The sequence below is a fragment of the Bos indicus x Bos taurus genome, chromosome 1 (genome assembly GCF_003369695.1).
Source record: "Bos indicus x Bos taurus breed Angus x Brahman F1 hybrid chromosome 1, Bos_hybrid_MaternalHap_v2.0, whole genome shotgun sequence".
Taxonomy (NCBI): domain Eukaryota; kingdom Metazoa; phylum Chordata; class Mammalia; order Artiodactyla; family Bovidae; genus Bos; species Bos indicus x Bos taurus.
The window spans coordinates 4,110,350-4,137,121 of NC_040076.1; the positions used below are offsets into that span (position 1 = coordinate 4,110,350).

Consider the following 26,772-nt stretch of genomic DNA (forward strand, 5'->3'; position numbering starts at 1 on the left):
TCCAGTACTTTGGCCACCTCATGCGAAAAGTTCTCATTGGAAAAGACTCTGATGCTGGGAGGGATTGCGGGCAGGAGGAGAAGGGGACGACAGAGGATGAGATGGCTGGATGGCATCACCGACTCGATGGACATGAGTTTGGGTGAACTCTGGGAGTTGGTGATGGACAGGGAGGCCTGGCGTGCTGTGATTCATGGGGTCGCAAAGAGTCGGACACGACTGAGCGACTGAACTGAACTGAATACACCATGGGTATCTTTAGGGTAGGAAAACATTGAAATAGATGTCAGATTTGTGGTCCATGATGAGAAATTCTCCTTTCCGTAAATACACAATTAGCCTCTTTATTTCTTTAAAGTGGCAAGTGATTGAACTGCCTTCCTCTGCTTACGCCTTAAGTTATAGAAACTTCGTGATCATTTTCATGGTAAGCCCACTTTCATTTTTTTGATCCTCCTTGAGTGACAGCTAGGTGAACTGGATTGCCTTGAGTGAGAAAAGGGAAAGAGGAAAGAATGGGGCTTTTCTTACATGTCAGGTTTTTCTTTTTCCTAATTAGCAGCATTAATAATCTTATTTGGTAGTCATGTCGAGTCTGAGAAGAAATGGTACGTCCCCATTGTACATATGAGAAGGCGAGGCTCAGAAAGCCCTGGTTCCTTGCCTGAGCTCACATCACGGTCATAGTCACTTGCAACGGAGGTTTTTTGTTTTTGTTTTTTTTCCCTTTCAGTACTTTTATTTGCTTATTTACTTTTTGGCTGTGCTGGGTCTTCGTTGCTCCTTGGGCTTTTCTCTAGTTGCTGCCAGCGGAGGCTACTCTGTAGCTGCCATGCGCAGGCTTGTCATCGCAGTGGCTTCTCGTTGCGGAGCACGGGCTTTAGGGCACTTGGGCCAGTGATTGCGGCTCCCAGGCTCTAGAGCACAGGCTCAGTTGAGGCGCCTCGGCTTTGTTGCTCCTTGGCAGGTGGCCTCTTCCCAGATCAGGGATCGAACCTATGTCCCCTGCTTTGACAGGTGGGTTCTCTACTACTGAGTCACCAGGCAGGCCTGCAGAGGAGGTTTTTAATCTCTATCTGGCCGCTCCAAACTTGGATGGCTTCCTTTGTGCCAAGTAGATGGCTGCAAGAACTGTCAGTCGTCTGGAAGATGGTCCGTAAGGGGTGGAAGAGCCTAGAATATATTCTTAGGGGAGTGAAATGGTCTTCTCTGAGACCACTAAAGAGAAAGTGGAAACCTTGTCATAATTTTATCCTAGAAGAAGCTGGATGAATCAATCCAGTGATGTTTTGAACCTTCTCATTCAGCATGCGCGTACTAAGCTGCTTCAGTTGTGTCCAACTCTGTGGACTGTAGAGTCCTGTGGGCTGTAGCCCGCCAGGCTCCTCTGTCCATGGAATTCTCCAGGCAAGAATACTGGAGTGGGTTGCCATTTCCTACTCCAGGGATCTTCTCGACCCAGGGATTAAACCCAACTCTCTTATGTCTCCTGCACTGGCAGGTAGATTCTTCACCACTAGCATCGCCTGGGAAGCCCTCAGTGAATACAAGTGGTTTATAAATATGGAATAACTTTCACTATCTCAACTAGTAACTCAGTTCTTCTGCCATCAGCAATTTTTGTACTTAACAAAAAGTACGAATGACTAGGACTTGGTAAGGGAAAAATCTGGCTTCATGTGAAGGAGAAATAGAACACTGTGGCTCAAATAAGCGTATCAGATCATCTCTCTGGAGGAAAAGTAGAAGGACCATTTGTTTCAGGGCCGAGCTGAAAATCAGCCCCCACATGGGTGTTAAAAATAAATGATACACCATTGCATGCTTCAACTCCTTCATGTACACGAATTCTAGCTTTTTAAAGATAATGGCATTTCTGTTCACATTTTTTATTTTAATTACTTAACAAAATTAGTCTATTGAGGATTTCTGCATCCTTTATTTATAGATTAGCATGATTCTTTGGAGACCCATTAATATTCTGCCAAGCTGTGGGAGTTATTCTCAGAACTGCAGCTGAAGGTGTCAGAAGTAGGACTCTGGGTTTTTCATATTAGCTGAACTCTGGAGGGGCCTTCCAAAGAGTAGTGTTGCTCTGGCGCCTCCTGTATACACTGGCATAGACTCCATCAGGAATTGGAGGGTGTGTTAGAGTTTAGCAATAAATATTGGTGAAAAATTAAACAGTGGGGAAAATAGTGATTTTAGGTACTTTTAGGTACTTGCTTTGATAGAAACTAAGGCAATGAAGGACAACTGTCAGGGCAACTTAGAGACCATCTTTAATTAATGAGTTTGACCAGCTGCCCTTATAAAGGGTTTTATCACTTGATGGGATTTTAATGGTGTCATTGTGACATACATCCCTTTCTCTAACAATAAAAGGTTTTTATTGTTTTTCTTGAATCCTCAGATTTTTTTTTCCCCAAAAAAACATAGAACTAGAGACAAAAACAATACGGTGTGGAACACTGTTACATCTCTTCAGTTTAAAAACAGAAAACTTTGGTGTGTACTTTGAGAAATTGATGGTCCCCAGAAAAGCATTTGTGTAGGGTAAATTATATAGTGTGCCCAGAGCCAGGTGCCTTCTAAAGCTGACTGCTTCTTTAGGAGACACTTTATTGTAATTAGTGGAGCCGATTTTATTCTTCAGAGGGAAAGAGATAATAGGGAAAACAGTGCCACATGTTATTAATGATCTAATTAACATTGAGTGATTTTTCCACCCCCCTTAGGGGATGGACCAAAAAACAACGGTGATTGTCAGAATTGTCTGTCTTTTATTTCTTTATTGCTGTTCTCAATGTTGGTGATGGGTGCTCTCGCTAATATTTAATAATCAATCTTTTTCTTCTGTCTCTTGCATTCAGCTCATTCTCTTTCCTATTCTGTCTGATCCACATCATTTCACATCAGTCTGTCATCTGCCATCCGAGCACCAGTCCAGTTCTGGTATAGTAACTGTTTCAAGATCTACATTTCATGTGCAGTTCATGCTTTGAATGTTATGAAAGTGATTGTTAATATATAGCAGGAAGCATGTTGACCTGTGGGTTGTGAATATAGTCTGATCATTGCAATCACTAAAGTAATTACAAAGAAATTCATTCATTCATACTCAGCCGTTATTATTCACGTGTGACTGTGGGCATCTTTTTCATGCCTTTACCATGTAGACCCGTGACTTTTTCCTAATGAACGTGGGCATTGAAAAAAATAAAAAGACCATCTTGAAGGGCAGAATAAATATCTTTGGAAATTCTGCAGTAGCATTGTGTGTGTGTGCTCGTGCGCATGGATCTCTGTGTGTCCTTAACTGCATGCATTTATATTTTCTGAAGAAGTTTGACTGAAATGGAAGAATATGAGCAGAAAAGAGCCAAATGCTGATGGATTTGAAGAGTGTGGTATCTGTTTTAATGGGCTCAGATTACTTATTGAAAATACCTGCCTTATGTTTTATATTTCATCCTTTGGAGGAGTCATAGAAACATGTAAATTTTTAAGAAGAATGCCAACTACACTAAATAATATTTGTTTTATGGTATAATTTGTGGCTTCATTGTCTCAAAATGAATCAAATGCTAAGTAACTTAAGTAAGTAAATGTTGGAAAACTAATTTGGACTGTTTAAGTTTTTTCCTGTCTGAATTTCTCCCGAGTTAGGAAATTTTCTCTTGAAAATTTTACGAGTATAATAACAGGGCACGGCTTAGTGGCTGAATAGCAACAACAACAAATAATGCAGGCCACATCTTAGAATTCCTGTCTTAAAATAGTCATTAATATTTGGAATTCTTGCACATAGATGTGCTACAAACACGGTAAGTTTTTTTTTTTTTTTTTAAAAAACACTTTGATATTGACTTGCAAATAGTGGAGGATCTTGAAATTCTTGAGTGCTGATATTCTTAGTTCATTAAGATTTCCTCTTTATGTTAGACCAGCTGTGACTCACTAGGGCTCATAATTGAGAAACGTTTCCCAAAATGAGAAGACACACTGGTATATTGATTAGAAGTCCCATTTTTAGGGTAACTATTTACTGATCGAACCACAGACTCCTGGATTAGAAGTAAGACCATTATCATTTTTGTATTCATTGTGCGTGCTCACTTTTATCTTTCTAAGTTATCAAGACGTTATTATAACTTAAAGAAGTTTGAAAATACGGTGGAGGAGGGAAAGCGGTAAGAGCCAAACTTTTACCGTTGTTCTGTTCTCTTTGTTAAGCACTTCAAAGTGTAGGCTTTTGTTTACTGTTTTCTGCGCATCTGTATAAATGTTTTCAGCATGATAGCATTTAAGGGATGGTGTCTCTGTCAAAACCACCTTAAGACCTTTGGTGTCTACCAGTGGACAGTCTCTCACACTGAAGTTTCAGGAGTCTTGGATGAGGTTGCTATTCGGATCTGGTTTCCAAAAGACTCTCTAAGTGGCAACTCTCTTGGGAATGTCCACAAAATATTTATTGATGATGGCGACAAGATTTCCCAGTGGGTTCGTTCCTGTTGATCAAGACCCCATGAAGTTTCATTTCTCCTTCCCTCCCACCTCAGTTGCAAACAGATGGCGAAGCAAAATATTTGGCTTCTATTAATAATTAAAGATTTCCGTGGGTGTCTTGGTCCATGGGAAGCATTTGCAGCTTCTGTCTCTGTGAGGTCAACTTTTCTTGCATATCACAGCTCTCTTAAGTATTATTACTTTGCTGTTTGTCTCTGGGCTCTCTGAGAAGTAGTAGCTAGCACACTTTGAAGCTCCGCTGCCTTTGTTTCCCGGGTTTACCCATCCACCCTGGTTATTTTGCAAGAACAGTCTGGGTCTGGGAGTCGTTGAGCATTTGGTTTTCAGCACCCACAGCCATGGAAAAGGAAATGGCACAACCCACTCCACTATTCTTGCCTGGGAAATCCCATGGACAGAGGAGCCGGGTGGGCAACAGTCCAGGGGGTTGCAGAAGAGTCAGGCACAACTGAGTAACTAAACAACAACAACCTACAGCAAAAGCCCCAAAGCCTGTACATGGCAGATGCTGGCTCCCTGGTGCCTGTGTTCGGGCTGTGGTTTCAAATCATCACATTACTAGGGAGAGGATGCACACTGGGGGTTCCCAAGAATCCCTGTAGAAAACATCTTTATCATTTGGCTAGGTGTGTAGAACAGAGTCCCTCCTACTGTCTGTGACTATGCTTTCTTGACGATGCAGGATCGCTGTCTTACCTGTGTATTTATTCACGAAGCAAGGTCTCCAGTGTCCCCACCTCCTGTGTTCTGCGTGCCCCTTCACACAGTCCTGATGACTGCACTTGTGTTTTATTAATTTCCCCATTGGCATTGCTTCTCACGGTGTCTGGCACACTTCAGAGTTTGTTGGGTGCAATTGAATATTTATTGGAATAAATATCAGAAATGTTCTTACTTTGGCCTTGAAATTTTGGTTGAGTTCCATTCAGTCTCTCAGTTGTGTCTGACTCTTTGCAACCCCATGAATCGCAGCACGCCAGGCTTCCCTGTCCATCACCAACTCCCGGAGTTCACTCAAACTCACGTCCATCGAGTCAGTGATGCCATCCAGCCATCTCATCCTCTGTCGTCCCCTTCTCCTCCTGCCTTCAATCTTTCCAAGCAAATTTTGGTTGAGGGAGAAGGTAAATAGTGTATTAAGCCAGTGAGAAATTAATTTCACTTACTTTGGAAGAATTCTCCTTAGTTGAGTTTCTGTTGTGAAGAGATGATGTTGTATTTATGAATAATTTCAGACTTACAAAAGAGTAGCCAATCATGCAATTAACTCCTGGGTTCTAGAATATCAAATTATGTTTCATCCATTTACTCACTGACTCCCACCCCCTGCTTTGGATGGTTTGGAAAGCAAATTCCAGACATCATATCTTTATCTACTAGTAAAACTTTCAGATAAATCTCTAAAAGATAAGGATGCTTTAAAAATGAAAGACTTGAGGGAAGCATTTTCTCTCTAGCAATACATTTTCATGTTGCCGTGTAACTTTTGAAGAACGTTCCCCCCTCCCCCCGCCTCCCTTTTTCCTTCGAATCTTCTTGAATGTGAACTGAGGATGTTATTTATAAAACCAGAGAGCTACCATTGCCTTTTTCACAAAGTTCATTCACGAATGACTTTCTAGGTAGAAAAGAATGATTTGACCCATTCTGACCAGTGCAGGAGGCCTGGAAATTTTGATCCTAGAAAATTCGATCTGTTTTAGAATTGTTTTCTTTGGGCGAGTCATTCAGGGTGTTTCCAGAGCTGGACACACGCCTGTCTGCAGTGCCTGGAGGGAGTCTCACTTGGGGTGTATATAAATAAGACTGAATCCAAATGCATTGTCTATACACTGACTTGCTCGCAAATGAACTGTTAACAACTGTCCCCAGGGTCCCCATGTGGCTAAGAAAACAACTTTGCCTGGGCACAGCTTTCTTCTGTCACTGTAAATCCTCTCCGGCCTTTCTTGTTCCTTTTCTTCTCTAATCACCTATGTGTGTTGGAAATTATGTTTAAAAGCCTTTTGGACCTGATAGGTTTTCTTGCAAACCCGGTGTTGAAGAACGGAATGAATCAGATAAGCAGAAGTGAATATGTGGCTTATTTATTTCCAGTGAATGTAAGATACTCATGAGATGTTATTAATATGTTCAATTAATATAATTTGGGTTTGGGATATAAACATTTTAATAAATACAGAAATGTTACTTCCCTCTCTGGTAATCAATCCCTGTTATTCTCAGGGATACATGACAATATGTCAGGGAGAACTAATTATATCTATTTACTATTGAACATTTTCTCTTCCCTTCTCTTCTTTTTTTTGGTTCCTAGGCACATAAACTGGATCATTCTGCTCATTACCTGCGCCTGAAATTTCTAATAGAAAACAAAATGCAGTATTATGTGCCAAAGCCCGAGGAGGACATTTATGAGCTGGTAATGTTTATGACTGTTGTCCATATACATTCTGTAGGAGACTATTTTTAAATTATATGTATGCTCATGCTAATTGTGGTTGGTGGAGTGGAACAAATTCTAGAATAAATGAGCCTCATTCCATGCTCTCATATTTGCAGAGATGGCCTTAACCTATCACAGTATTTTTTGCAGAGTGGAAATGCCACCTTAGTTTATACAGGGAACAGTTCTGTGCTATCATGAAAAATTGAAATCCAGAACTGACTCTCAGGTAGAATTTTAGTTATTGTTCCTAGCTTTCTTTGCCGTGTTGACAGTCTTTTGTTTTAAATGGGTGACTCAAAGATGAGCTGGCTGTTGTCAGAGAAAAAGTACCAGCTCCAATTTTGTGTGCCTTCCCCCTGCATGTTGAAATTGATGGGTAAAATCCTGTTAGGTGAAAAAAGCTGCTAACTAATTATATGTCCTGGCCTTCTGGAATTGTGTTGATATAGATTCTTGGGCATACTTATGTAGGTTTGAGTTTCATGATGGGATTTGGGTTCTGAACTGGATCTGGATTTTTATTCTGGCTCTGCTGCTTAGTAATTATGTGGTCTTGGCCAGACTTCCCCCCTGGCCGCACCCCCCCGCCCCGCCCGCCCGCCCGCCCCAAATGTGGTGACTAATACTTTGTAGGATTTTGCAAAGATTAAAGATCATGGTTCACATAGTAGATGCTCAATAAATGGTGATCATGGTTCCTTTTTTGTTAGCCAAGGGGTGCTTTTTTCAGTTCCAGAAAAGGAACATTTTGGGAACCAGGCCCCTTCTCTTTGAGCTTGTTCTTCTTTCCTGTACTTAGTCATTTCTCTGGGGGTCACTGAACTGCTTGCCATGGATCTGTGAATGATAACAGTATGACTTCAGACAGCCTTTCAGCACAGAAAACAGAACTGAAAATTTAGACCTGAAAAGTCTCCTTTTGAAAAAGGGAAGTGTGATTTAAAATTTAGTCCATTTAGTAGGGAATTGTGTTTCTAATCAACTTTTCTTGAGGTTTGTTTTCTCGACAATAAAACATCAATTCTGAGCACATGGTTTGGTAAGTTTTGGCAAACGTATACAGAATGTTGTGTTTCCATCACTACAGTCATAATTTACATTTCTGTCATCTTAGAAACTTCCCTGGTGTCCCTTTAAGTGTTTTAAATGAAATATAAGAGAGGGTGTGCTTTTTATAGCATTCTTATCATGTTATGAAATAGAAGAAGAACAAAATGACCATTTTTCAACCATCACTTAAATCATAAAGCTTAAAGCAGAGAAAGGTACTTTTAACAGTGGCTGATTTATTTTTTTCTCTGGCATGGGGAAAGCCCTGACTTTGTGCTCTGTGAGTAGAAGAAAGAAAACCCATTTTCTTACTTAAGAAAGGAAAGTGCTTTGCTGTTAACACTGAAATAGCTGTTAGATCATGTAGTTTTATCTCGGAGTTAATGAATCTTTTATATCCTAAATGACAGGGATCAAGCCTAAGGAACTTCCATGTCCTTCATATTTTATACACAGGAGAATGCTGAAGACATATCTTTTGAATTTATATTGACTTCCTTATTATTTTTAAGTCTTGGCCATTGTGCGGTCTCATCCAGTATAGAAGACTAACAAGCTTACTGTGTTATCTACAACTGCTATGTACATATTACAATTGCCCTTTAAAAACAAAAGCAAAAACCTGAAATACAGGGAGATCATGGTATTCTTTCTTGCCCAGTCGCAGAAGGTCTCCAGCTCTGAGATTCCTGAGGAAGTAAATGCCATACTCTTACTCAGTCTGTTGTTCAGACTGGGAGTGAGTACTGCTAATGGGCACCTCTATTTTTACCAAGATTTTAAACTTTTTGTTCTTGGGATATCTTTGGCAGCCTGGTACAGCCTGCGGATCCCATTTCAGAATAATGTTTTCAGTTCCATGAAATGGAATACATAGGATTACCCATGGCCTAATTGTGTTGAATTAGTTATGAAAGATATTTAAAAAATTATAGATAATACACATGCTTACTTAATAGCTCATTAAATAATCAGACAGTGGTTGGTCTAACACCTGCCACTGTTCTGAAGTAGTGATAAGCATAAATAATATTTTGAGATATTAGCAGCAACCAGAATGTGGTGTAAAAATAACTGATTTCTGGTTGTGACAAGGTCACAGACACACTGCTCACGTTGCCGTGTTTGTTGCTTCCGTTCATTAATAATTGAAGGAAATGCTACGTTTCAGTTACAGGTTAGTGAATATAAAAATTTCAGGCTTTTTCAGCATCCCAGTTCACAGGCCCCTCGAATTATATCCATACATCCATGGTTTCCAATCTTTGCTTTTGGCCATTAAGCTGGGTGAGATGTCATTCCAGGGCAGAGGGTTTCTAAACACACGATGTTCTGGATGCTTTTTGAGATTTTACAGATATTTTATTTATTGACCCTTACTGAACAAGCATCAGACCACTCATGGCTAATTGGTTTCCATAACCCGCCTCCATTGTATTTCCCATGGATGAACGAAACTCACAGACGTTTAGAGTCCTGTCCTGAAAAGTGACTCATTCATAGATGACTGTCCCAAAACATCTTATTCTCTGCTATTGTTTTGTCAAAAATTCTTGAGTTAGAAGATAATATTTATTGGCAAAAATGTGTACTGTATTTTAAAGATCTTTTTTGGGGGGGGCATCTAGTAGATTTATTTTGTGGGGCTGGGGATTCCTTTGAATCCCCATGAATTCTCTTCTACTTATGTATTATACATAGCTGCTTTGCTAATTATGGGCTTCCCTGGTAGCTCAGCTGGTAAAGAATCCACCTGCAATGCAGGAGACCCCAGCTCAATTCCTGGGTCGGGAAGATGACCTGGAGAAGGGAAAAGCTACCCACTCCAGTATTCTGGCCTGGAGAATTCATGGACCGTATAAAGTCGGACACAACTGAGCGACTTTTTGCTTTCACTTGCTAATTATGTTTTAATATAAGCAATACCTGCTTGGCTACTTTTTCATAATTAGTTGGTTATTGGGTCCAATCTGTGGCAACCCACTCCAGAGTTCTTGCCTGGAGAACCCCAGGGATGGGGGAGCCTGGTGGGCTGCCGTCTATGGGGTCGCACAGAGTCGGACACGACTGAAGCGACTTAGCAGCAGCAGTAGACTGATAAAGAATATGAAGGCACTGGTTTTTTTGAAAACCCATGATTAAATATGTTTTTCTTAAAAAGACAAGTAGGAATAGAGTTTGCAATAACCCTGATCAATCGGTCGATTGATTCATCCAGCAAATATTTATTTAGCATTTGTTCCGTGCCTGGCACCATGCTAGCTGCTCTAGGCACTGAGAGCAACAGGAAAATTTCTACTCTTTATGGAAAATACATCCAGGTTGTGAAGACAGATATAAAAACATGTAAATATTTTTGACAAAAACAGGTAAATGGGTAGTATTTCCGGGGATGCTAAGTGCTGGGAAAGAAAAGGTTAGGACATGAATGGATAGAGAAAAATGGACATCTGAAGGTGACCCTGCCGCTCCTTTTAGACGTGGTATTTGAGCAGGGTGGTGAGTGAGGTGAGAAAGTGAGTCACAGGTATTTTGGAGGAATGTGTTCCAGGGTCAGGGAACAAAGCCCGGCAGGGCCTGGCAGGGGAAGGCGGTGGTGGTGGGGGTGGTTTACTGTGTTTGAGTAGCATCAGTGGGGAGGGTGAATGGGGGGTGGGGGGTATTGAATTCAGGACGTGAGGGAGAAGGGGAGCAGGAGGGCTTGTCAGGCCCGAGTGAGAGGTAAAACCCCAAGAGACAAGGGCTTTATTTGACTCCTGTCTTAATAGGCTCACTGTGGCTAGCATGTGGCCCACGAGCCTTGGGGAGGGGCTGGGAGAGCTGGAGGCTGGTGAGCTGTCCTTCAGGCAGTGCATGATAGGGGCTTGGACCAGGCGCCCCACGAAGACCTGGTAAGAAATGAATGTGACATTCACTCGACAACTCAAGTTCTGGGGTAATCAGACCATTTTTTAACATCTGATGGTCTTTAATCTGGTTTTTGAAAAGAAGGATAATATGCATCATCGTTGGTTTAATAGCATAGGGAATGTGAGTGATGCTGCTGCTGCTAAGTCGCTTCAGTCGTGTCCGACTCTGTGCGACCCCATAGATGGCAGCCCACCAGGCTCCTCCGTCCCTGGGATTCTCCAGGCAAGAATACTGGAGTGGGTTGCCATTTCCTTCTCCAGTGCATGAAAGTGAAAGTGAAGTCGCTCAGTTGTGTCCGACTCCTAGGGACCCCATGGACTGCAGCCTACCAGGCTCCTCCGTCCATGGGATTTTCCAGGCAAGAGTACTGGAGTGGGGTGCCATTGCCTTCTCCCACATGTGTGATACTTTTTGCTAAAGCTATGTTTAAAACTGTGGGATTTCAAAATTTCTGGTGTCAGATATTCTGATTGCATCAAAAATGTATTTTAAAGTGCAGATCCTTCTTGAAATTTTACATACTTTAGAGATTTAAAAAATCCAATTTTTGTTCACCTGGCCTAAGGACCACACAGTGAAGGGTCCAGTATTATACAATGTTACTGTCTGAGACTGGTGAAGAAACACAAAGACTTTCACACCAATTACAAAGAGGAGTAGGAGGCAATATTGAGAGAATAGGAAAGCTTATTTACGAAGCTAAATTCCCACTGGATCTGTAGAAAGCCATTTGGAACGTTCCGGAGATGACTAAAACAAATGGCGATATACTGCCACCTAGCGGGGGGAGTTTGGCTTTCAAGGAAATTGAAAAAAACCAAACTAAGGTTCCAAAGAAGTTGAAGTAATAAGTACATTTCATAACATTTTACCGAGCATTCCATGACATTGTAAAATATATCATAGCGTTGATTATCTTTGGTAATGTATAATTTTGGTGACTGTTTTCTGAACTAAAGATCAGTGTTAGAACTGATGTCTTCTAAATGCAGAACGCACTGGTATGGAACTTTTTCTGAAGAATATAGACAGAAAATGATATTAAGTTATGCCCCCAGCACTTTGCATTTGATGGAAGTTGCATTAAATTAGGGTGTTCTAGAGGCTCTGGGCTACATTGTAGGGTCAACATTTCCAGCCCCTCTCCCACCCCAGCCTCTTGGCTTAGCCTGTTTCCAGGCTCCTGATTCCTAAGCATTCAGCTTACCTCTCCTACCTGTCAACTGCCCTAAGAAAGTGAACAGAAAGAAACCTGTGTTATTTTTTTTTTTCCTTTCTTTCATACTTGGCATGAATGAAATTATTCCTGGACAAATGACTAAGATGGGAGCAAGTTTAAATAATCACTGAGACTTCTCTTCAGTGCTCAAGAAGAGCTTTCTCTTATTGACTTTGGCTCAAAAGAGATTTTCCTTTTGAAATTAAATGACAGTTTAAAAAATTCCGTATGAGCCTTTGACACAGTTATTTGTTTTGGAACTTCTATCATAAATTTTCAGAGATGGCCTTTGGCTTACTTACCTTGGGATTCCCTGGTGGCTCAGATGGTAAAGACTCTGCCTGCAGTGCAGGAGACCCAGGTTCGATCCCTGGGTCAGGAAGATCTCCTGGAGTAGGAAATGGCAATCCCCTCCAGTATCTTTGCCTGGAGAGTTCCATGAACCCTGGCGGGCTACAGTCCATGGGGTCACAAAGAGTCTGACACCACTGAGCGACTAACGCTACTACGACTTGCTTACCTAAGAAATAAGATTTTTTGGGGGGTGTGGGGGAATATAATTGGTTTACAGTGTTACGTTGGTTTCTGCTCTACAACAAAGCATATCAGCCATATGTATTCACATATCTCCACCCGCCCCACTTCCCACCCGCCTAGGTCATCACAGAGCACCGAGCTGAGCTCTGTGCTACACAGCAGCCTCCCACCAGCTGTCTGTTTTACACACGGTAGTGTGTATATGTCAGTGCTGCTGCTGCTAAGTCGCCTCAGTCGTGTCCGACTCTGTGCGACCCCAGAGACGGCAGCCCACCAGTCCCCGTCCCTGGGACTCTCCAGGCAAGAACACTGGAGTGGGTTGCAATTTCCTTCTCCAATGCGTGAAAGTGAAGTCGCTCAGTTGTGTCTGACTCTTGGAGACCCCATGGACTGCAGCCTACCAGGCTCCTCTGTCCGTGGAATTTTCCAGGCAAGAGTATGGAGTGGGGTGCCATTGCCTTCTCCGTATGTCAATGCTACACTCCCAATTCGTTCCATGGAAATAAGGCTTGTACCCTTGACTGTGGTACCACTGAGTTCCACCAGGAGGCAGTCGCGAGGCATTATAGTGTAGCAGGGAGCATTTCAGCGCTGGAACCAGTGAAACCTACATTCAAATCCCAGCTCCGCCCAGGCTGGCTTTCTGATCCTGGGAAAGTACTTTCTCTGCGCCTTTTTCTCTTCCTTTGTAAGATGGGGGTCACATTTGTCTCATAGAGAACATGTGAAGGGTGAGAACACGTGGTAAATAAAACCTTCGTAAGTTATGGCTCATGATGATGCTAAGTCCAGACACTGAAACGTGAAAATGAAAGCTGTTCACGTGTGTGACTCTTTGCGACCCCATGGACTATAAAGCCCATGGAGTTCTCCAGGCCAGAATACTAGAGTGGGTAGCTGTTCCTTTCTCCAGGGGATCTTCCCAAGCCAGGGATCAAACCCAGGTCTTCCACCTTGCAAGTGTATTCTTTACCATCTGAGCCACCAGGAAAGCCATTTATGGTTTGCTACTGCTACTGCTGCTTTTGCTAAGTCACTTCAGTCATGTCCAACTCTGTGCGACCCCATAGACGGCAGCCCACCAGGCTCCCCCGTCCCTGGGACTCTCCAGGCAAGAACACTGGAGTGGGTTGCAATTTCCTTCTCCAATGCATGAAAGTGAAAAGTGAGAGGGAAGTCGCTCAGTTGTGTCCGACTCTTAGCGACCCCATGGACTGCAGCCTACCAGGCTCCTCCATCCATGGGATTTTCCAGGCAAGAGTACTGGAGTGGTATGCCATTGCCTTCTCCGATTTATGGTTTAGATAACCCTAAAGAAGGTAGACAGCCAAAGAATTGATGCCTTCAAACTGTGGTGCTGGAGAAGATTCCTGAGAGTCCCTTGGACAGCAAGGAGATCAAATCAGTCAATCTTAAAATAAGTCAAGTGAAAGTCGCTCAGTTGTGCGACTCTGTGACTCCATGGACTATAGTCCATGGGATTCTCCAGGCCAGAATACTGGAGTGGGTAGCCGTTCCCTTCTCCAGGGGATCTTCCCAACTCAGAAATCAAACCCAGGTCTCCCGCATTGCGGGCGGATTCTTTACCAGCTGAGCCACAGGGGAAGCCCATCGAAATGTGAAGTATCAATTAAATTAATTGAAATAAAATTTCTTAATAAACCACCGATTTCTCTTATCTCTTTCCCCATTTTTTCTTGGGTTTCCAAGAGATTTGATTGATTTATGTACTTAAGTTTTCTCAATACTTTTGTATAATTCAGTGACTAGAAGAGAATATTGTCGTTTATATGATTTTTCTGTCTGTTTCAGTGCTGTAATTTTTCTCTGCATATTGTGGACTTTTTGAGCAAAAATGGCATATGAACAGAAGCACAGGGATTTCTCCTATTTCTGTGGATTCTATATCAAGATCTTTATAACCTCTCCTTGATGTTAATGTTTTTCCCTTGTACTGGAGATTTTGATTACCTTAGCATTATTTTTCAGGTCTGTGATAGATGTAGGGTGGGAAAAAATTATATATACAAACTATGCCAAGGAATCATTAAGAAACTGGAACTGTAGCTAAATTTGGGAATATAAGTTTTTAAAAGTTTCCACGTTAAGTTTTAATGAGGTCAGTTCAAGAAAAAATACTGGGATGTGATGAGAATTTGATGTCAAGTGTCAGTTGTGAAAAAAATAGATTTACAAATTGATGACTGTTTCTAATAAGTTATTTATAATGTAGTCCTAATTAGGTTTCTCTTTGTCATTTTCAGCTGTACAAAGAAATTGAAATTTGTCCAAAAGTCACTCAGAACATCCAGATTGAGAAGTCAGATACAGCTGGTGATAATTATGGTATGTTTATTTTCCTTTGATCTTTGGTGTTCTTCACGTGAAAACAATTCCTGCATAAACATGTACTTATTTACAATTCAGTAAAACCTTTGGGGTCCATTTAAAACAGATAACCCATCTGGCTTCTGTGCTTTGCAGCTTAGCCAAACTGAGGGGGGGAAATAAAAAAGATATTTACCCTTCGGAAGATGAAGACTTTAGCTTTAAATTTGGTAACTTTAATCTTCTTGGTTTTCCTGTCATAAAAAAGGAGTGGATTTATTGAGAATAGATTATTTTATATTATAATGTAGCCTAGTAATGAAGAAGGGCTTCCTAGGTGGCTCAGTGGTAAAAGAATCCGCCTGCCAGGATAGGAGACATGAATTTGATCTCTGGGTCAGGAAGATCCCCTGGAGATGGAAATGGCAATCCACTCCAATATTCTTGCCAGGAAAATCCCATGGACAGAGGAGCCTAGTGGGCAACAGTCCATGGGGTCGCAAAAGAGTCAGACAGAACTGAGTAACTGGACAGCAATAACAAGTAACGAAGAAATTATCCCTTTGCACCTCTATCCCCCAGAAATGTATTGTTCTCCATCCCTCACAGATGATGTTAAAGGAATTTACTTTGATGTGAGTTGGGGTGCCCTAGACCACCCTTAGGTTTGCCAATTCACTGAGAAGACTCACTGCACTTACAGTCGTGTTCACAGCCACGATTTATTACAGCAAAACTATACGAAATAATATCAGTAAGAGGGAGAGGCACGTGGGGTGAGGTGCTCGGACACCAGGTGCAAACTTCCAAAAGTCCAGCCCAGTCACACGGCGAGCCCACAGTTCCCTCAGCAGCGAGTTGAGATGATGCGTGTGAACTGCACTGTCTGGTAGGAGGTTTGTTAGGGATTCAGTGCCCAGGGTTTTGGTTAGGAGGCTGGTCCCACAGGCACCCTCTGCCCCGCATGTACCAGGACTCCAGCCTTTCAGGAGGAAAGCAGTGTTTGGTGTAACCCACACTGTCTGTACAGAGTTTTAGACACAGTGAGCTCCATCAGGATGTTGGGAACCCTCCCCAAATCCAAGTTCCCAGATTTCAGGCAGAAGTCAAAGTTGTAAGCAGGCCTTTTTTCAAAGAGCAGCAGTCAGGCCCGCTCCATTAGGGCTTTCCTACACAGTTGTCCAATTCTGGTGTAGTTAAAGATGGAATATTTTCCATGGATTCAACACCGGTCTGCTTAGCGTTAGCCTTGATGACTTGGACAGTCTCAGAGTTGCTGCTTGAGTACAACACGTAGGGAAAGCCATATTCTACCGGGGTAGATTAGCCAGGCGGGGCGAGTTTAGCTGAGGCAGTGGCAGTCACCAAAGCCCCCTGGCTCCTAACAGTGGAGTTCTTTTTCCTGTTCATCCTGCCGCCTTTGGGTTGGCCACAACCCTTTCTCTCTGTTGTCCTCACGCCAGGACCTAGGCCTGGAGCAGTTGCCACCTGGGAACCTTGTCTGTTCCTTGGCAGAAGGCAAAGAGGGGAGGTGGTGAACCAGCCACTGGCTCATTCCCAGTATACTCTTCAAAGCAAGTGACTGGAGCCAGGGATTGGGTGGGTAGGCAGAGAAGTGTAGGCCTACAGAGTGCTGGAAAGAAGGAGGGCTAGGGGAGTTTCCTGGTGGTTAGGAATCTTCCTTGCAATGCAGGGGACCCTGGTCTGATCCTGGGTCAGGGAACTAAGATCCCACACATACAGGGCAGTTAAACCTGTGTGCCACTAGAGAGCCCACCTGCCACAACAAAGAAGAACTAGAAAACCATAAAGAAGGCTGAGTGCTAAAGAATTGACGCTTTTGAATTCTGGTGCTGGAAAAGACTCTTGAGAGTCTCTTGGACAGCAGGGAGATCAAACCAGTCAGTCCTAAAGGAGATCAACCCTGAATATTCATTGAAAGGATTGATCCTGAAGCTCCAATACATTTGGCCACATGATTCAAAGAGCTGACTCACTGGAAAAGACCCTGATGCTGGGGAAGATTGAGGGCAGGAGGAGAAGGGGGTGACAGAAGATGAGATGGTTGAATGGCATCACCGACTCAGTGGACATGAATTTGAGCAAGCTCCAGGAGATGGTGGAGGACAGAAGAGCCTGGCGTGCTGCAGTCCATGGGGTCTCAAAGATTCGGACATGACTTAGCAACTGAAGAACAACAGAATATCTGGTGAAAAGATACAAAGTTTACTGCATATGCTTGCTTACCATTTCTCTCTGAATTAACTTATTGGGCTTTTTAGCATTGGAAAATCCCATGGGCTGAGGAGCCTGGTAGGCTGCAGTCCATGGGGTCACACAGAGTCGGACACGACTGAGCGACTTCACTTTCACTTTTCACTTTCATGCATTGGAGAAGGAAATGGCAACCCACTCCAGTGTTCTTGCCTGGAGAATCCCAGGGACGGGGGAGCCTAGTGGGCTGCCGTCTATGGGGTCGCACAGGGTCGGACACGACTGAAGTGACTTAGTAGCAGCTGCAGCAGCAGCGCATTTGAAAATCTACAGACCCCCTACTGGGCAGCACCACCTTCAGTATTCCTCTGTAGCCTCTCCCGCAGGCAGAGGCTTATTTGAACCTCTCAGACCACTTCCACTGGAGTGCTTTGTCCTAATGAGGAAAACCTAACTTCTGACCCCTGGCCACTTGACTTATACCTTCATGTTATTTTACTTCTTGACCTTAAAACGAAAGACATCATTAAGCTAGCAGACGTTTTTGATGGCAAGGGATAAATGTGTCTGAAAGGCTTATTATTATAGCAGAAGCATGACCTCAGTAATAAAAGCAGTAATCGGTGGCAGTGCTACACATAAGTGTCTGGGTCCTCCGAACTGAAATGCACCATGTCAGTTACTCTTTTCTCTCTGGTTTATTTGATTTCTCTTGGGTAAGAGAGGAACATAGCAAAAGGCAAGAGAGCTGAGTTTCAAAGTTCTTGGAGTCAGACTCCAAGATGGACTGGTTTGGGGGCCTCTGAAACAGAAATGACCTAAAACTGCTCTATTTTTATCTTATTGTTCAGGTGACAAGTCATGTCTGACTCTTTGCTATCCCATGGACTGTATAGCCCATGAGGCTCCTCTGTCTTTGAGATTTCTCAGGCAAGAATACTGGAATGGGTTGCCATTTCCTTCTCCAGGGTATCTTCCCATAACAGGGATCAAACCCATGTCTCTTGCACTGGCATATAGATTCTTTACCAGTGAGCCACCAGGGCAGCGCATATTTTTATATTAACAAAAATTTTATTTCTTTAAAGTTATTTCTATTTTTTTGGCTTTGCCGCATAGCCTGTTGGATCTCAGTTCCCCGACCAGGGGTCAAACCCACGCCCCTTGTAGTTGGAGTGCAGAGTCTTAACCACTGGACTGCTTGGGAAGTCGCTATACTTTTTATTAAAGTGACTGAAGTAGTTGCAGAACCTGTTTCCGTTTCCACACTGAAGGGGTTACAGGGCATCAGAAATCAACGCAGAAGATGTTGTCAGCTGTGCTTCTCACATGACCTGACATAAAGAAGCAGGGGTCCTGTCCTGGACCTCCCCTGCTTTTGTAAAGGACAAAGTCCCATGCTTGGAGGGTGTGGTGGTACCAAACGATGAGTTTCTTGATGCTTAGTCTTGCTTTCCACCCTTATATTGCTGTCAGTTGCATCCTGTCTGTACTAGTTCCTGGACTTCACCTTGGACAGCCTCCAGTTCAGTTCAGTTGCTCAGTCGTGTCCGACTCTTTGAAACCCCATGGACTGCAGCACGCCAGGCCTCCCTGTCCATCACCAACTCCCGGAGTTCACTCAAACTCATGTCTATTGAGTCGGTGATGCCATCCAGCCATCTCATCCTCTGCTGTCCCCTTCTCCTCCTGCCCTCAATCCCTCCCAGCATCAGGGTCTTTTCCAATGAGTCAGCTATTTGCATCTGGTGGCCCAAGTATTGGAGTTTCAGCTTCAACATCAGTGCTTCCAGTGAACACCCAGGACTGATCTATAGGATGGACTGGTTGGATCTCCTTGCAGTCCAAGGGACTCTCAAGATGCATAGCTAATAAGCTCAGCTGACCCATTTATTCTCAGTGTCCAGTTCACATTGGCTTAGGTGTTTCCACAGAAGTTAAAGAGTCCCCCGGCCCTAAGAGACCTGAGAGTCTCTGACCTCAAAGGTACTAAGGAGTCTAAAGTCAGCCCATCTTTCTCTGACATTTGCATCTAAGAGCAGCTTCCTGCTGTACATCAGTTTCAGTGCATGTAAGTTACTAGCACACATCAGCATACAAACCAGATACTGCTTTCTATTGTAGAACACTTCAGGGAGGAAAATATGACTTAATAATCCCACTGACGAAACAAATGGAAAGATTTAGCACTTGCCTAATTTCTCATCCTTCCCTCCACCTCAGCCCTCAGGACTCCCTCAGAGCTTGTTGTTAAAGTTCGTTCACATAGTTTTGTAATAGACTAAGCATGATCATCTAGGCAGCCTTGAAGTGGAAGAATGCCTCATTTCAGCAACTGAGTATTTGTTTTTCTCTGGGGACTTCTTAGACTATTAGATTTTTGGTCTTGTATTCCCTCCATGTCAACAGGCATGCCTGCTCAGTTGCTAAGCCATGTCCAGCTCTTTGCGACCCCATGGACTAGAGCCCACCAGGCTCCTCTGTCTATGGGGTTTTCCAGGCAAGAATACCGGAGTGGATTGCCATTTCCTCCTCTAGGAGATCTTCGCAACCGGAGGTCAAACCCACACCTCCTGTGTTGTCTGGCAGGTTCTGTACCGCTGAGCCACCCAGGAGCCCCCTTCTCTCTGTCAGTGGAGTCTACATTTTTCTCACTTTCTCCGTTTCACTGTGTCCTGGACTCTGGTTTTGAGTCCATCTGTTTTGTTTACTGTGTTGTCATGATTTTTCTTTGGTCCTCAATTTCAGTATGAAGAAGCTTCTGGTTATTCAGGAAATGAGTCTGTCTTTTTGGTTTCTTTGCTTAGTTTTAATCACCTCCTTCATTTTCATGGCCATATGTCACTCGTGATGCCTCCTGGTCTCTGTAACTCTAAGCCTTTCGGTGGGGTGGACGCGTTGGCTTTGTATGGACTAACTCCTTCTGTTTCATGTGGCCGTCATTTTGGACTGTATTACATGTGTGTTCTTGGAATTAGATTGTTGCTATCCTTAAAAAACTAAAAATAGAACTACCTTGTGCTGTGCTGTGCTTGGTTGCTCAGTCATGTCTGACTCTTTGAGACCCCATGGACTGTAGCCCACCAGGCTCCTCTGTCTGTGGTAATTCTCCAGGCAGGAATACTGGAGTGGGTTGCCATGCCCTCTTCTGCGGGATCTTCCCAACCCAGGAATCAAACCTGCTCTCCCACATTGCAGGCAGATTCCTTACTGTTTGAACCATCAGGGAAGCCCAAGAATACTGGAGTAGGTAGCATCTCCTTCTCCAGGAGATCTTCCCGACCCAGGAATCAAACCAGGTTCTCCTGCCTTGCACGTGGATTCTTTACCAACTGAACTATCAGGGATCCAGCAGTCCCACTCCTGCTTATATATATCTGGAAAAAATGAAAACTCTGATTCCAAAAGATACATGCACCGCGGTGTTCATAGCCGCAGTATTTACAATAGGAGAGGAGCCTGTTGGGCTGCCGTCTATGTGGTTGCACAGAGTCGGACATGACTGACTTGACTTAGCAGCAGCAGCAGAGATACAATGAAATAATACTCAGCCATGAAAAAGAACAAACTATTTCCATTTGCAGCAACATGGATGGGCCTAGAGAATATTGGGCCTAGAGAATATTATGCTTAGTGACATAAGTCAGAGAAAGACAAATACAATATGATATTGCTTATAGGTGGAATCTAAAAGCTAATACAAATGAACACGTATTTGTTACTGTAGGAAATGGTTAAAATTTCCACCTATCCCCAGTGTGCAGACTGTTGACCTCTTGAAATAGAGACTGCTCCTTGGGCCTCTTGACACCTTTAGTGGTAAAGAAAGAAAGCAACAAATGAATACCTCGGCCTTCTGCTCTGACTCTGATTTAAGGTGACTTGCTGTAGGCTCTCAACACATCACCTCTCCGGACAGTGTGTTCATTTTATATTTAATAGAAGAAAATTTGAATTAGAAGTATAGTTAAAAAATTTGATCTCAGCATTTTATAAAATGATAGCATTTGAGAAAGGAAATGCCTGTATTTTAATGGATTCTATTCATCCTTTCCCTGATAGAGTCCTTGATTCTGTATCTATTCTAACAGATAAAAGGAAAAGAAAATCTCTGTTGAAATGCAGATAAATACCACTGTGTTAAGGCTAATGTCATTTAAATGGCTCATGTCTAAATTATCTTTATCTGAGTAGAACTTAGTTTTTTGATATTCCTCTTTCATTTTGGCTGTGTCGGGTCTTTGTTGCTGTTCGGGTGCTTTCTCTAGTTTTGGAGAGCGGGATTACTTTCTGGCTATAATAGACACACACACAGAAGTCACTCAGTCGTGTCTGACTCTTTGTGACCCCATGGATTGTAGCCCACCAGGCTCTTCGGTCCATGGGATTTTCCAGGCATGAATACTGGAGTGGGGTGCCGACAGGCTTCTCACTGGTGGCTTCTCTTGTTGTGGAGCACAGGCTCTAGGCAGGCAGCTTTCCACAGTTGTGGCTTCGAGGGTTAGCTCCTTGAGGCATGTGCGATCTTCCCAGACAAGAGATTGAACCTATGTCCCCGGCATTGCACGGTGGATTCTTAACCACTGGACCCCTGGGGAAGCCCTGAGTGGGACTTCTTGAAGAGTCTTCTGAAAGTTAGAAGTTGCTGTAAGAATGAAATTTAAAATAAGAGACTAAAATAAAGACTCTGGAAAGTCCTCAAGGGTGAGCTTGTCTTGTTCTCTATCCGAGGGAGTTATCGTCCCCTCGTGGGTGATGGTATTTGGAGGTTTTGCCTGCCTGTGGGTATCTATTTCCTGGTTCTGTGAATGGTACCAAAAAAAAAAAAAAATGTGTTCATTTGACAGTCTTAGAAGTCTCAGTGAATCCCTGGGCCCCAATCCATTAATTAATTATTCTATTTTGTTCTTTGCTTTTAAAAAAAAAAAAAAAAAAAAAACCACTATATTTTTCTCTGCCTAAGCCTTATTTTTCTCCCAGAGCAGAAACCATGTCCAATATTTACAGTTGCATTAATTCCATTGCCCTTTTAGGATTATCTGGCAAAGTGTTTTATTCTGAGGGAAGGTAGGTTTTGGTTATGGACTTTCCATTGATTGATCAGAAAGAGTTTTATATGAGAAACAGAAGTGACCAAGGCTTGTAGCAATGGGATTGGGAGCACTTAGAACTTCAGAGCCTTGTTCTGCCTTATTTTTTGAAGGATGTCGCAAAGCCCAAGGTTAATTAACTAACTGAGCTCTGGAAGCCTGGATGAATATAAGATAATCTTATGATCTGACACTAGGAAAATGTGCAATCCATCAGTTTCAATATGAAAAGGAGTTGTAAAATGTGTTGTTATGTATCCCCGTTTGCAGAATTTTACTAAATTAAAGCAGTGTCCACACAGCACTATATAGGTGATCATACATGGTACAGGTGTTCTGTTCTGACATGTCCTAGGACATAGATTGACTAAAAAAAAGGTCAAGGGGACCCAAATGAGATAAGCTAACTGTTTCTCTTGTGTGTGGCAGAGAGAACAGTGAAAAAAAGCAAAACTGTGGCATTAACTATCAAGCAAGGCAAAAAACAAGGTCATTTTTTTCCACTTGAGTTGATAGTTGGTTATATGGAAATAGATGTACTTGGTAATATTAATTTTTATTGTGGCTTCATTTATAGTTGTCTAAAAATACTTTTTTCTGCTTTGTGACACAGTACAAAGGAGGAAAGACTATAACCCCAAACAGTGAGCATGCCAGACTCACCCCGGATTCTCTCTGTCATTTGCTCCACACTCAGAGGGTCTGAGTGTTACCTGCTATCTTACCCTGCTGTCTCTGTTCCCAGGGTTTTCACTTTCTTCTGTGGAAGAGGATGGTGTTCGAAGGCTCTACGTGAATAGTGTAAAAGAAACTGGCTTAGCTTCCAAGAAAGGTAAGTTATTAACCATCTTGTCTTGATTGCCTGTCTTCAATTCTCTTTTGGATTTCTCTGGTTGGTAAATGAGAAAGATCAGCTCCAAATGGTCACCTCTGAAGAGTATTTAAATGTTGTCTCAGTGAAAACACTTCCAGGGAACATGAGTATTTTTTCCATCAGCTCAATTGTGCAAGGAATGTTGCCTTCCAGATTTTAAATCTAATTCTGAGCCCATTTCCCTGGGGTTGGTGGGAAATTCCCTTTGAATCAGAAGGGGTTGTCTTTCCCTACCATCTGGGGTGGAATGAAGGTCTTGGGGGTCTGGTTGGAGCTGCTCGGGAAGACCCCTTTGTGTTTTGGTGCCTACTGCTCAAAGCTGACACTGATCTTCACCTTAGCTTGCAAAGCTGCTTCATGTTCTGTTGCTGCCATTCATGGGGGGATCTTTGTAGGAGTTGAGGTCCTCGGGGTTCAGGATCCAGACATCTTGCCCTCCATAGAGAGCTCTTGTCTGCTATACCTGCCTGCCCCTCTACAAGAGCTCCTAGTACTGTCTGTCTAGGCTACTTGTGGAACCCCAGCACTCCATCCTTTTTCTACTGAGAAAATCTTTTCATCCTAGATTTTCTTTTTGGCTTCCTATGTTAGTTTCTTAGGACTACAGGAACAAATTACCACCAACTAGGTGATTCAAAACAACAGAAGTGTATTCTCAGACAGATCAGGAGGCCAGAAGTTTGAAATCAAGGTATTGGCAGGGTTGTTTCCTTCTGAGCCCCTGCAGGAAGAATCTCTTCCATGGTTCTCTCTAGATTCTGCTGGCTGCTAATAGTCCAGGGCATCCTTGGTTTGTAGCTGCATCACTGATCCTTCTCTGATCTCACAGAGTGGTCTTTCCTGTGTGTCTCCCTGTCTTCAGATGACATTCACCAGTCATTGGGTTTAGGACGAACTCTACTCTAGTATGGCGTCATCCTGACCTCATTACACCTGCAGAGACCCTATTTTCAAATAAGGTCACATTTTGAGTGGACATGACTTTTTGGGGAGACATTCTTGGGCTTCCCTGGTGGCTCAAGTGGTAAAGAATCTGCCTACAATGCAGGAGACCCGGGTTCAATTCCTATGTCAAGTAGATCCTCTGCAGAAGGAAATGTCAACCCACTCTAGGATTCTTGCCTGGAGAATTCCTTGGACAGAGGAACTTGGTGGGCTACACTACATGGGATTGCAAAGAGTCAGAAACGACAGAGTGACTAACTTTCTTTTCGTTTTTTCTTCAAGTTACTGTACTCATTGTAAATGAGTTGGGCAGGTAAGGTAGGGCTTAAACTCCACCTTCGTTTCATTCTTCTTGCTATGGAATTTTGGCTTCTTTCAGGCAGTGGCAAATTCACACCCACTGAATGTACAAGTCAGTTCTGCTTGGACGTGATGCCTGTGTCTAGTTCTGCTCAGGGACGGCTGGATGGAGCACCTGGGAACGGATGGAAGGCAGACTGACCTTTCTCCTTCCTTCCACGTGCTGGGGCAGCTTAGTTCTGGGTGTTCAGCTGGCGGGGCCCCTGTGCTGCTGACCTAGCCCTGTGTTGTCAGCATCAGAGAAGTGCTCCCTGCAGTCTTTCTTGGCTCTGCACAGAGATGACAAAGGTGTGACCCATGGGAAATAAAGTCCAAGTAACGTACCCGCTGCTAACTGCCACGGGTGTGACTGTTTCTTCATTTTCCTTCTGTGTTTTCAAGACCAGAGGCAGCCAGTATGGTTCCCTCACTGAGGGTATCTCAGCTAAGAGCAGAGGTGGCGGGGTTTATTCCCCTTTGAACCCCAAACTGATTTTTATCTCTTTCAGCCCTGCAGTGACTGTGCTGGGTGCGGGGGTGGGGAAATACGCCGCCCTGGTTTCAGTCACATCCTGTTTTAGTCCTTTGAATCCAAGAACCCTGGTGGTAGATGAAAACAACGGTTCAGTGCTGCAACCCCCTTGCCCCCTATGACGCTCTTCTCTACAGATGCAAGAGGGATGTCCATTCGTCCACGTGGGTATCAAACCATCCCAGTACCCGGCCTGCAGAAGGCTGTGTTGGGAGAGAGATTTGGGGTTGTGGTGGTTGTTCAATTGCGAAGTTGTGTCCAACTCTTTGTGAACCCAGAGCACGCCAGGCTCCTCTGTCCTTCACTGTCTCCTGGAGTTTGCTCAGCTTCGTGTCCCATGAGTCAGTGATGCTATTGTGGTACTTGGGGTATTTGATGTTGAAGTGTAGCCTCTATGCGAAGGTGATGGAGAGCTAGCCAGTGTTGGAGAGCTCCCGGTGGACCAGACAGACTCTGATGATAAAACATCCTTCTCCTTCAGCTTCCATTCTCCATTTAGCCTCCTTCTTTATAGCCAGCCAGAGGAGTTCGTGATATTTGTTGTGTTACAGCTGCTAAGTCTTTTCCAAATTTGACCTTTGCAGATCCTTCAACAATTCATTAGAATGTAGAACAAACTCTGGTCATTGCCCTCTGGACACCATCCCGATGCCAGTGTTTCTTAAAATGACCAGAATGTGGTGCACACCAAGGGGAGTCTGGTGGCTTGCAGCCTAATTAGAACCGAATATTCTGATCGTTCATTGAGCCTACACTTTATTATTGTTAGCCACCATGGGCTTTTGGCCGGGAATGGGCTGATGATTAGTTCCCATATTCCTGCTCTCTCTCTCTCTCACCCTCTGCTCCGTGTTGGATCTCACGTTGAGTGTCCTTGTAGAATTGACTTTGGAAACCAGAGCGTGTTTACACATGTCTCTGTTCATCTTGAGCCTGTTGTTCTGCTCTTCGAATCCTCTGAGGTTGGGATCAGGCATCTTTTATTGCTGCCATCTAAGTGTCTTCCTGATGGCTCCATAAGACAAAGCCTGGCTGAGAAGGCCATGGGCTAGAACTCTCTAGACAGATGGAATATTTCACAGCTTTCACCTGTGGGCAAGTGGGGAATATTTTTGAGTAGGCTCAAAATGAAAAACAAAGTTTTCCTCTTTCTGCTACCAAACATTAATAATAAGAGTTACTGTCTGTTGAATATCTTCAACATGCCAAGTGCAACGTGAGGAGTTCTACATGGATTATTTTGTTGAATCTCAATTAAACTCTTACCAGTATTCTTGCCTGGAGAATGCCCATGGACAGAGGAGCCTGGCGGGCTACAGTCCATGCGGTCGAAAAGAATCGGACATGACTGAGCTACTAACATAGTTTCTTCAGGAAACAGAACTGTTTTCTGCCACAGTTCTGGAGGACAGAGTCTGAAGCCAGGGTGTCTGCAGCGCTGGGGTCCCTGGGAGGCTCTGGGGGTGGGGGCGGGTCGGTGGGTAGGGTCCTTTCTTGCCTTTTCCTTCATCTGGTGTTCGCTGACTTGTGGCAGCATCACTCAGTCTCACTCTCCATCCTCCCCTGACTTTCTCCTCTACTTCCTGTGTCTCTCTTTTGTGTCTGTCCCACAGGATGGTTGTCACTGGGTTTAGGACCCATCAGATAATCCAGCATGGTCTGATCTCAAGAGCTTTTACTGAAATACAGCTGCAGAGATCCTGTTCCCAAATAAGGTCTCATTCCCAGGTTCTGGAACACGGACATACTTTTTCA

At 43.5% G+C, this 26,772-nt stretch overlaps 1 protein-coding gene across 6 annotated transcripts in view; it reads left to right on the top strand.

Moving 5' to 3' along the window:
* The window catches only part of TIAM1 (T cell lymphoma invasion and metastasis 1), a 465,511-nt gene that overhangs the window by 362,124 nt on the left and 76,615 nt on the right, over positions 1 to 26,772 (top strand). For all 6 annotated transcript variants that reach the window (XM_027538787.1, XM_027538923.1, XM_027539081.1 and 3 more), the window contains 3 exons: positions 6,848 to 6,952; positions 14,960 to 15,041; positions 23,073 to 23,159. In XM_027538787.1, coding sequence (XP_027394588.1) covers positions 6,848 to 6,952; positions 14,960 to 15,041; positions 23,073 to 23,159 — 274 coding nt within the window. The remainder of the gene's footprint in view (positions 1 to 6,847; positions 6,953 to 14,959; positions 15,042 to 23,072; positions 23,160 to 26,772) is intronic.